The 11,819-nt window shown below is 29.7% G+C and overlaps 2 protein-coding genes across 3 annotated transcripts in view; both read right to left on the bottom strand.

Moving 5' to 3' along the window:
• Positions 1-8,051, bottom strand: part of LOC111612739 — a 24,907-nt gene extending 16,856 nt beyond the window's left edge. Inside the window, exons 1-2 of one of the 2 annotated variants that reach the window (XM_023353983.1) lie at positions 7,901-8,051; positions 7,604-7,672 (exon numbers count right to left, since the gene is read on the bottom strand). The gene's annotated coding sequence lies outside the window, so the exon portion shown is untranslated. Of the gene's footprint in view, positions 1-1,757; positions 1,898-7,603; positions 7,673-7,900 lie in introns of those variants that run through there. The other variant, XM_023353985.1, reaches the window with a different exon arrangement.
• Positions 8,052-9,633: 1,582 nt separating this feature from the next.
• LOC111612744 (protein PXR1-like) lies at positions 9,634-10,647 on the bottom strand. Its single transcript, XM_023353991.1, has one exon. It carries the CDS (start codon positions 10,645-10,647, stop codon positions 9,634-9,636), a length of 1,014 nt encoding a protein of 337 aa, XP_023209759.1.
• Positions 10,648-11,819: the final 1,172 nt, after the last annotated feature.

Below are 11,819 nucleotides of genomic sequence, written 5' to 3'. Positions count from 1 at the left end.
TTTGCATAGTTTGTTACATAAAGGTTTTTTCAATTTATGTGAGTTTAAAGAGATGTCAGTGATGTTTAAAAAAGAATAAATTTAACATGAAACAGTGATTTTAAGTCTGGTTAGTCTGACTCTAAGTCTGATTAGTTAGAGTGATTAAATTAACTAGGTGTATACCGTAAAATACGTTGATTTTTGTCTAAATTTTGATTTTTGATTTCCGTAAGATTTTCTTATTTTTTATTAACCCTCAATACCGAAATAATCCCGGGATCCCGGGATTGAATAAGTATAATCCCGAAATCCCGGGATTAGAAATAAGGACCGGGATCGAATTCCCTAGGTGTAAGGTACTGCACAATGTCACGTACAGGATACTGTACAATGTCATGGAGAATTTTGTTGGATGGTTTCAGGAATATACAATACAGTATATTCCTACAGTATATTATAATCAAAACCCAAATCGTTAGCCGAATTTAAGTCTAATCTCTTATCTGGACTATCGACCAGGAAGGGAAGTTCAAGTCCAGTTCCCAGTCGATATTTTCTTCCAGAATTTTCTACGTTCTCTTTTAAGCGTATCTTAAAAATAAATTAATTTTTACATTTCCAGCTGTTATATATAAGAGAGGGAAAGTATGGCGATCAGTCAAAAATGACCTCCCCTTAAGTTTTTTACATTTTTAGACTCAGGACTCTTTGAAACATCAAAAAATGCAAATATTTCGGGAATAACTTCTGTATATATGGATGTTAGTGTGCGTATGTGTGTGTGGGGGGCTCGATTTTGTTCACCCTCTTTGAAACTTAATAACGCCTGTGCTTTTTGTCAAAAATTTTGAAATTTTGCCGGAAGGTTTGATTTTAAGGGGATTGATGCTATTAAATTTTGGTGGTTAAAAGGTCGATGGGGTGAAGAGATAATGGAGTTCGTGTTTATCTCCAGTAGGTTAGGATTTAATGATCACTTTACTCGTTATTAGCATTTACAATATATATATATATATTTATAAAACTCGCCCCTATCTTCAAAACTAAGCCTTTTGCCATTTTATAATAGTTAAAAATAAAAAAAAAATTAAATAAAATATGATAACATATGGCGCCACTAAAATTTTAAATGCTGCTGGGAAAGTTGAGCAACTCGTGGCTGGTTTTTTTTTGGTGTAGCTGAACTGTGTGTGTATCCTTGCCCAAAAAGATAGTAATATTTATAATGTTATGTTTAAAAATAAAAACAATAGAAAAAAACCTAAAACGAGCAATTATTTGAACATTACTTTTCCGGCTGAAAATGCTTTTACTAAAATTGTAGTCTTAATTATCTTTTTATAAGACATATACTTTGTTTTCTATATACTGTATGCTTTGAATCATACATAACTGTTTCTGTAATGTTTATGCAAATAATTTTGTTTGTTTATATAAGGCAACACGATCTGCCCATAGAAAATCCTCGCTGAAGGACTTTCTATGGTCAAATCCTCTACGCTATAGACGTAAAGAAAATACGAAAACTCCATTTGCCAGCCCTTGGCGAGGCGCAAACCCATAACAAATAACAACTACCAGTGTTCAGTGTTTTTATCTAGGTCTACTATTTAAGCGATACAAAATGTGATATATACTAAACAAAAAATTTAAATATTTAATTTTGTGATATAATATAAAAACTTATATTGAAAAGTTATCCAATTAAAAATAAAGTTTGATTTAACTAAATACAATGGTGTTGTATTTTATTGCTAATCATTATGAAACGTTACCTTTTTTAGTTTTAGATATATCTTTAATTTCAAGTTCTTTAATGCGAAATTAAGCTTAATATTTATTTAACTATTAAAAAAAGAATATTGAATTTGTAAGAGTTTGAAGCTCCAATCTAAAAAATTGGCCAACAAGCTCTCAATTCACAATGAAATTCAATCATAATTGTTAAAATCGTTCACTATTACATCAGTATTGTTTAAATCGTAAAGAAACCAGATGGTCGGGCAGAATTAAGATGTCAGCCTATTCTGAGGGAATTGGGAACGAATATGGGCGAGCAACACGAGGAAATTTTCATGCGTGGTTTGGTTCACATACGGCAATGCGACACATAGACGATCTGCTAAGGAGAGAATGTCTCCCCGGGGCTTTTATTGAAAACTGACTCTTATTTAGGTGCTACTAACGTGAAGAAAACTCGGAAAACACATGGCCAGCCTGTTGGTCAGGCGCGAACCCACGATTAACTACCACTGTTCGGTAATTTTATCTACTTCGGCCACTGCTGGGCCACCACAGCCAAGTAATAAGTTTATCAGTAGAGCTAGTAAATTATAATCTTGACAGAATTTTTTAAACAAATCCACTATGAACGAGTAAATTATAATCTTGACAGAATTTTTTAAACAAATCCGCTATGAACGGGTAATATTAGCAAGAGTTTCAGATTAATAATCAACACGCCATGTTTTCAGGGTGAAAATATATCTTCCATATCTTCAATAGCGGTCCCGACCTTCATACCTGATCGTTCCCATTCTGAAGTTTATTCCTTACCCATCGCGTCGAACCCGGTAAGAGGAATAAAGGTCCTCTTAGCGACCATGGAAGTTGAAAAAAATTATTTTCATGGTGATCACCTCAATATTATCTGGAAGGATATGTAGCGGTCTAATGAATTCTATTTTTTATAAGACTGTTGTAATTTATTTTAATTTAAAGCATAATGAATTAACATACGTTAAATTCTACAAGCACAAATATTTTATTTTTAAAACAGTTGTTTTGCGATAACACTAAATACAATTTTTAATGTAAAGATTTAACAATAAAATTCTATGGCTGGAAAGTCTCCCTCTCTGTACAGTGATCAGTAAAGTGCCTCAACATTAACTTTTCACTTTTACCTATATTAATATTATCTACTGTCAATCCTGATTCTTTTTCTATATAATATAAAAGTAGATGTAATAAATTATTTTGACTTTTCCAATAAGAAAACGGTTGAAGTTCATTATAATATGGAAGTTTCTCAAAATGTTTTTCTATAATATCAATGGAATAAAATACAATATGTATTCCATTCCATATCTGTTCTTTTGTAATGTCATTCGACATTAAATATTTAGTCACTTTTTTAACATTCTGCAAAGAAGTCCATATTACATTTGGATATTTACAGAGTTTTTGTTTAATTTCATCTTCATTTTTATCCAGCAGAACTGATAAATATTGGCAGGTTTCCACACTACAGTTATATTTGATATCTAGTTCCAACTTTTCAGGTGACTGGAACAACATACCCAAAGATATAGATGGAAAACCACGTTGTTGCAATTGCCTTAAACGACTTAACAATAAATCATGAGAGTGAACAACAGTTAATATTTTTGGAGCAAATTTCCTCATGTTAAGATCAACTTCTTTATCAATTGTTTTTAATCTCTCTTTGATTGTATTAATGTTCAGAGAATAAATTGATAAACCATTTTGTAACTGTCTGTTGGTAAAGTTGTTTTCCTTCAGATATTTATCTGTTTCTAATAATTTTTCTGGAGTCAAGCATAAAATTCTTGGTGCCTTTCTTGCACATTTCATTATATTCCAACCAGCAAGAGATTGAACATTTTCTAGGATACTTTTCAAATTTTCAGGATTTAATGTTATTAGAAAACCATTGGAAATGATCTGAAAATAAAAATTATTTATTTAAAAAATACTTTCAGCAATTAGCTTTAAAATTAAATTGGATTAAAAGAAAAATAAATAAAATGAGAATTTGTTTCATAGACTGCATTTCCATATACATATAACATCATGAAATGTTAGAATAGCCATGAAAATAAAATAAGAAAGCAAAACAAATGGGCATATTTCTGCTTATGTATACATTGTTATGTATATTTCTTGTAGTATATGTCATACTTAATGTAATAATAGGCTGTATGGTTTCTGGTTAGGTTAGGTTAGATTAGAGTTGTAGCTTTAGTTATCTGGTTAAATTATGGTAGGTTAATTTAGTTAGTGAGTAAGTTAATGTTTAAAAAAAACAAAATAAAAGAATTTGGGGTCTTGCTCATTTGTTTTCTGTTGGTCTGTTTGTCTTGTCTAATTTGTCATTGTGCTCATTTGTTTTCACACTGCCTGTCTAGCTGTTAATAGTATATTAAGATTCATACTTGCATTCTGTTTATTAGTATTAAGCAGATGTAAGAAGTTTTCCTATTAACATCCACCTGGCACTAACTTCTACATTTAGCTATTCGAGGCAGCACTCAATTATTGATGTCTGTTACACTCAGGTTTTCTTTTAGACCCGTCGGGGGACTATGGCCTTGTAGCCTAAAAACTGCATGCCAACATCAAATGTAAAGGTTACAGTAGCCATATGTATGCCATTCAGAGGATCATACCTTTCTCTACTGTCTATCTCCTTTTCCTCCTTTCTCTTACCATTTTCTGCCAACTAAACACTAAAACAATAAACTAATCTTGCAAACATAAATTAATCAAAACTAATTTCTAAGATGAAATAAAAATCAATTATATTTATATTTTAGTCTATAAGAATTGTTTCTAGTCCTCCTGGTTCAAAATATTCAATGTCAGCTGTGTTCAACATGTAATGTACAGTATATATTCAACATTGTTGCCAAAGAATTTGTTTTAAATGATCATTAAACAGTGTGCCAAAAGGATGGAAATAGTGTCAGCATGTGAAGGAGGAGTAGGTAAACTGAGTAAAGAAATATAAAACCAACTTGAGTGCACTCTCGATAAATTTGGTCTTTAGAAACATTATAATTTAGATCATACTATTAATGATAAAAAATTTAAAAATTTATTTTATCTCAAAAATTACAGGTAATATGGCTTGGATAATATCTGCTGCCCTATAACAAAACATTGAAAAGACCTAATAAAAATAACACCAACAAATAAAATTAATTAAATAACTACAAAAGGAATATAAAAAAACAATTAATTAAAATATAGTAATTTTTTACAATGTATTTTAAACTTCTTAAATTCTAGATATACAGTTTATCCTCTACTCTTAATAGAGTTTACCGATATCAATAAAAAGTGATTTAATAGTAACATTAAAGCATAAAAGGGGGAAAATAAACTAGTAGTATTTCTAGTGTTGACTGAAGGAGTATGAATGTAGCAATATAGAGGAGGAAGTAAACCATTAAAATATTTATAAGTGTAATTTATAATTCTAAGTAGAGAGCAAATGTATTATATATGAAAGAAAATTTAAAGAATGTGTATATTTTACAAGCATCCATTCACTAAACAAAATGTAAGTATGAAATCCTCCTTTTTATGTGAATTGTTCATACATGTGCACAGCTAAGTAGAAACAACTCAAGGAGGGAAAAAATTTTGTTTATTCAACTGTCGTTTTACTACTGTTGTATAAAATTAATTATATTTTATGTATTTATGTTTTATTGATGATATAAATAGAGTTACTTAGAAGGTAAGAAGTTTAATATTATCAGGTAATTTATAATATCTATGTAAATATAAATTATATATATAAAAAATTAAATATGTAAATGTATGGTCTTGGTTAACGATTCTATTAAGAGCAAGATTATCAAGTTATGCTGAAAAATTCACTCATAGTTACTGTTTAAATGTCTGGTAAATATATTTTAAAATATTGTAACTGAAAAATAATTTTTTAATATTAATACTTTAGTAATCTATGCTTGCTGTTTGGACTGATAAGGGCTATGAGTCCGAAATTCATTTCCTGTATTAATAAAGTGTATATTTTTTAACTTGATCTGTGACTCTGTTTTATCACTTAATCTACAAGGTATAATAAGTCTATACAATTAGCCAGCACTGGACTACATCAAGAAGCAAAAATATTTATAATTAACTGAAATGCTTTTTACAAAAGCATTTCAGTTAATTATAAATATTCATAATAACATGTTTGCTTCTTGTAATGTTCATGTTTGCTTCAATNTAAAAATTTCAGAAAGTTCTTCTGGATTATTTACTGCATTTAAAAACGTACCTTTACTAGACCTCATATCTACATATATGTAAATTGGTCGACCTAATGCTATTGCGCAACTATAAATAGATATAGAATTGGCCCAAATATCTGTATGCGAAATCGATGGATATTTCTCTTTTGCCACATTAAAAAGTCTATTGCTAACACTTATTCCACAGGCCATGTGTTCCAAAGTTACCTGCATTTGGTCCTTTTCAATCAATAAATGCATGTTGCTTTTATATTTTATGAAATAATAAAGTGTGCATAATCTGATTAATTCAACAAAAGTACTGTCTCCGAACAGAAGAACTGACACGGATGAATAAAAACAATCACTGTCACCTAAGACGGAAACAGGATGAAATTCAGTTAAAAATAACGGGTGTAATATATCATAACTAGGATAATCTATTTTATATTTCACCTTATCAAAAGCACTAATCTTGGCATTTCGAAGTAATTTTATCATACAGGTAATTTTAACATAATATTTTTCGAGAATTGCTGATACAGTTGCTAAAGTACTCGTACATAGTAATTCTTCTAAAATATTTTAATTGATCGTTTTCTGTAGAACTTTCTTGTTTTCCTATATTGTTTCCAATACTTTGTAGATTTTTATTATGAACTATAGTACTTTCTATATTTTTATTAAGATATACCGTATTTTTTAGTTTTTTATTAGCAACTACATTATTTTTACATTTTATTTTACACTCCTCAAAATTGTATACATTTAATTTTTGAATCTTACAGGCAGGTTCATATTCTAATGACTGCAATTGCCTTTACCATTCCTGGATATATTTGTTTAATATGATTTAGGAATATTTTAAACATGAATCCAAAATCATTTATAGAGCAGCCAGCATCTAGAGTAAAAGCGTCCGTCGCTGTATAAGTGGTATAAAATGGGCGTAGGAAGGCTTTAATGACAAGTGTGTAGTATATGTATACTGTATAAACCCCTAGATGTGAAACGGCGAGGAAAGAATGCTTATAAAACGCAATTATAGATGGATACCTTTTGCATAACAGCCGATATCTTGGAATAAAGAACTAAAGACGTTTAATGTTGTTACAAAGTAACATGAGGAAACCTAAATTTGTTATTAAATTTTTACTTTTGTTTTAAATAATATATAATAATTATATTATCGTGTCAACTATTTCTGTTACTGCACACGTGTGTGTAGGGAATTGTGGAAGTGACGTCACGCTCGACATGTTCCCCACCGGCGAGGGAAAATTTCCCTGCGTCAGTTGTCCCTACACCCTTGTCGTGGTTATGCGTGTTTGCTGGCTAACGACACCATTTTAGCATTTTTAATGTCGCTTTCTCTCGTAGATGGAATGTATTATGGTGAATTAAAGTAATTCGTTTTGTTAATATCGATGAGTGCCTGCGTATTTCTTAATAAAGTTGTTCTTAAACGAAGCAAATAGCCGGAAATAAAAAATCGTTCGTAACTTTTAAACGGTTGATTGTAAGTAAATTTTTTTAATACCAATCGATTCAGCGTGTCAAATTACATCTAGATATATCTATGTCTATTCGTTAATATTAAGTTTAAGACCTTTTTTTTAGCTGGATACCTTTTGCTTCAGTCTAACCAGGTTTTCTATTGTAGAATTTCGAACTTTTCAAGACGTTAAGCCACTTTCCTGTCAAAACAAAAAAAGAAAAATTCATTTCAATACGATTATAAATGAAATAAACAAACTTTAAAAGTAGTAATAAATATTCAGCGATCTTGGTGATTAAAAGTAATCAATTTTTAAAAAATCAGAAAATTAATTATCATCATAAAAATATATACTTTACTACAACTACATTCACACTTTTAATAAATTATTGCTTTAAAATAATATATGATTAACTACGATAGTTACCTCATCTCGCCGATGACGATGGATCACGTTTCCTGAACATTCGCCAATCTCCCATTCCTTTCCGAAAGGAGATCACCGTTATATTACAATACAACAAGGTTAAACAAATAATTTCTGTAAACCGCACACGTGTTTATATAAACATCCAAACGAGAACAGTGCTGCCAAAATATTTATAGTTACTAACAAAACTCATCTTAAAACCGCCAGAAATTAGCCAAACTTGTTATTTTCAAATATTTCATTAATATTTGATATTGTGAATTTTCTTTTTAAAATTAAAATAGATATTTTAATAAATACATAAATATAAATTAATTTGATATAAATAACAATCAGAATAAATAATTTAATAATTATGTGAAAGACCGGATCTGACGAATTTTGAGAGAAAATCCGTTTTTCGTCTTTCGAAAAATTTTTTCCATTTTATTACCGGAGAATGATCGCATCTCTCTCTCCGGAGTTGTTTCCTTTTCCAGGGAACTCATCGAATGTGTCACTGGGAACTAAGAGCAAAAATACCCGATTGGTGAAAAAAGATAACGTGATTTGGAGGTTTAAAAAGAGTGGCTCAAGAACAAGGGGTCGTCGAGAGTTCAAGAGAGCATCAGTCAAGTGGCCTATAAACCCAAGAGATATAGTATCCAGGATTTCATACTCTCTGTTGTTTGACACTTTCGAATTCCCCGAATTATTATATACTGTACTTCAATTTCCCCTGGTTCACTAGAAGCCTTTCTTTCATTTCTTAATCAGTGTTATCGCTAACAAAATCTTCCTCACTATCATCAGAATCAATATAATCTGTTGTATCATCAAAGTTCTCCACTAAATTTCTTACATACTGATACTTTTGGTGTTTTCCAAAAGAAGCCATACTTCATCAATATATAAATTAATTAACTAAATATTTTATTTTTGCCAACAAGATGGCGACACCAAATCTTGCCATGAAACTAAGCAACTCGTCGGTGGATTTTTTTTTTCTTTCTACTCATTTTGTTCGAAGAGGACCTTAGCAAGCCTATTATGGGTTCGGCCAAGTTTACAATAATATGGCCGGCTAGTGAAGGACGGAGTCCGTGTTTAATTAATATATCTGTACTCATCATCACCGAAAAATTCCTGGGTTTTTCTACTCGATTGAGCTTCCGATCCTGGATCGCATAGAGCGGTGGGATGCTGTCTTAACCACTCGGCCATCTAGCCTAACAGACAGCACTATTACATGGTCTATTATAAATCTTTTGCATTGTACAATAATTTGTATCCTAAATTAGTCGTCTTAACATGTGTATTTCATAAAACACGTAACTGTATTATTAAGTGCTTCACTTTGACGCTATTATTTGCGTCAAATAATAGCGTCAAAGCGAAAATAGAAAGATATTACAAATGTTGAATTTGTTATAAATTTTACTTAAAAATACCAAAAGTTACAATAAAAGTAAATGCTTATGTAGTATTTATCGTATACAAGTAGAACAATTTATCTTGAATACAAGAAAATACGGTAACCATAAAGCTTATTTAATGAAAATTTAGTATGAATACAAATTTAGAAAAACAATAGAATGATAAAAGAAACACTGTCAGCAATGACAATTAATAAAATATCATTAAAACAAAACATATTTAAATTTATTAAAATTGTTTAAAATTCATGAAATTTTATGAAGTCATGTGAATTATAGCTGACGAATTCAGTTTTAATTCACATAGAGTTGTTTTTATTCGTCATTTTTACTTTCAGTATTTTCTTCTCTTAATTCGGAAGATTCTTCACTGCAAAAGTAAGGAATCAATGCAATAGCTGTATTAATATTTTCGTAGGTATCCTTATTGTATCGCGTTGAAGCTGTCGATATTCGAGAACCTCTATAACTATATTTTGAACTTTTTCTGCGAGGTATTTTTGAACTCTTTCCAGCAGACAAATATTCCGTTCTTTGAGATGTTTTATCATCTTTAATTTCCCGTGCCTGTTTATGTATTGATACCTGTAAATCTTCATCCAATTTTCTTTTCATTTTCTTCCTAAGCTTTTCTTTGACGTATATTTCAGTTGTTTCAGATTCTACAGAGCTTCTATCAACTCTTAAATTATCACTTACACCACTATCAACTTGACTTTTATCTTTATATATATTTTTTTCTACACTAGATACACTTATTTTATTTTTTATGTCATCGTTTTCATCCGTTTCATCTTCACCACATCTCTCTCTTTCCTCTTTGAAATATCTCAGCTTATCCTTCTCGTCCTCGTCATATTTCTCTCTTTTCTCTTCATCATATTTAACATTATCCATATCATCAATAGCTTTGCTATATTTGTCAATTTTCTGTCTAATTTTTTTCTTTCCTCGCTCTTTCTTTCTTTCATAGCTTTCAACATCGTCAGTCGTCTTTCGTTTCCTTTTACCTCTTTTAATTCTTTCACGTTTCCCATCACTTTTCTTTTGAGTATCTTCATCACTTTGATGTTCATCAATCGTTACAATATTTTCTGGTGAATCGTAGCCACTCGTAGACTGCTTTTCTATCGAATATATAGCTTTTCGTGAAGTGTTCTCATCTTCAATTTCTGTCTCGAAATATAATTTCTCTTCTTCTGTTTCTACATATAAGAAAGGCAATAATGCCAAAGTCGTATTTATTTTTTCTGCTTTGATCACAGACTGTCTGCTTAATTGCTTCTTTAAAGAGATTCTTGAAGAACGCTTTCGTTTAGGTTTATTCATTTCGCGTTAAATTTTAAGTCCTTCTATATAAACACACTATTCTAATTATTTGTGTATCGAAATATCAATAGCGTTGTTTGCCTTTAGACCTATTAATTTAAAAAATTATTATATAACTAACACCTTCAAGAAATTCATACATAAATAAGTTAAATTTAAATCAACACTAATCAAATACCAGGCGTTGCCCATAGAATAAAATAAAGATTCCGTATTGGATAAAATTTTATAAATAAATAAATAACAATAAAAATTATCTAAAAGGCAGTATTTTCAAAAGATGAAAAATTTACAGACTGTACACAACAAGTGTAATAAGTTATAATAATGTATGCTTAATATTGTAGATAATTTAATAATTTTTACTTCACTTACAAAGAACGCTATGGAAAAATTATATGATGATAGTAAAGTAAGAGTTTACTTAATTAGTATAGTGAATAAAAAAAATAAAGTTATTTTATATACTCTTATAGAACATAAGACATCAAGATCTACCCTATTCTATGAAAGCTAGGAAGGCAAGCAGAGATTTCTCTTTCCTTACTTCTAAAAATAAAGGAGTGTGCCTTAAATTATCAAACAATGCTATGAATCCTAAAGCTAGGTTTTAAAGAACTCAAAAAGATCTCAATAAACAATAAACAGAAGTGACTTCTTGAAAAAGTGATTATTTTTTGGTATTTAACCAACTCACTTTTAAATAATGTAATAACTATGTAATGAACTATCAGTACGCCTTCAGTTACTGAGAAATGTTTATTAAACAAAACACAAATGTTTTCAAACATTTCTCAGCAACAACATGTATTGATAAGTCATTAAGTATTTTAAAATGCTGAGTTTGATATTTGGTTAGTAATAACTATATCTTTAAACACATTAATATAACATATGGCCTACATACTATCACATTTGTACAGAAATAAAAAACTATTTTTGAATTAATTGTACTATTTAATTACATGCTTAACTGTCTATTATTTTAGATATCCTTTAATTATAAAATAAGGTTAAAAGTCCAAACTTTTTGAATTACATTATGTTAGAATGAATTCATTTCATTTTCACATCTTTAACTGAGGAAACCTTAGTCATGTTTTTACATGTCAACCAATTTTCATTTAACCAAGATAGTTTGTTATTTTTTTTCTTTTCCTCTCTTCTTACAG

Source organism: Centruroides sculpturatus, unplaced genomic scaffold (assembly GCF_000671375.1).
Source record: "Centruroides sculpturatus isolate CEXI.00-Female unplaced genomic scaffold, Cexi_2.0 scaffold1750, whole genome shotgun sequence".
Classification (NCBI taxonomy): domain Eukaryota; kingdom Metazoa; phylum Arthropoda; class Arachnida; order Scorpiones; family Buthidae; genus Centruroides; species Centruroides sculpturatus.
This window is presented reverse-complemented; position numbering and strand designations above follow the sequence as displayed.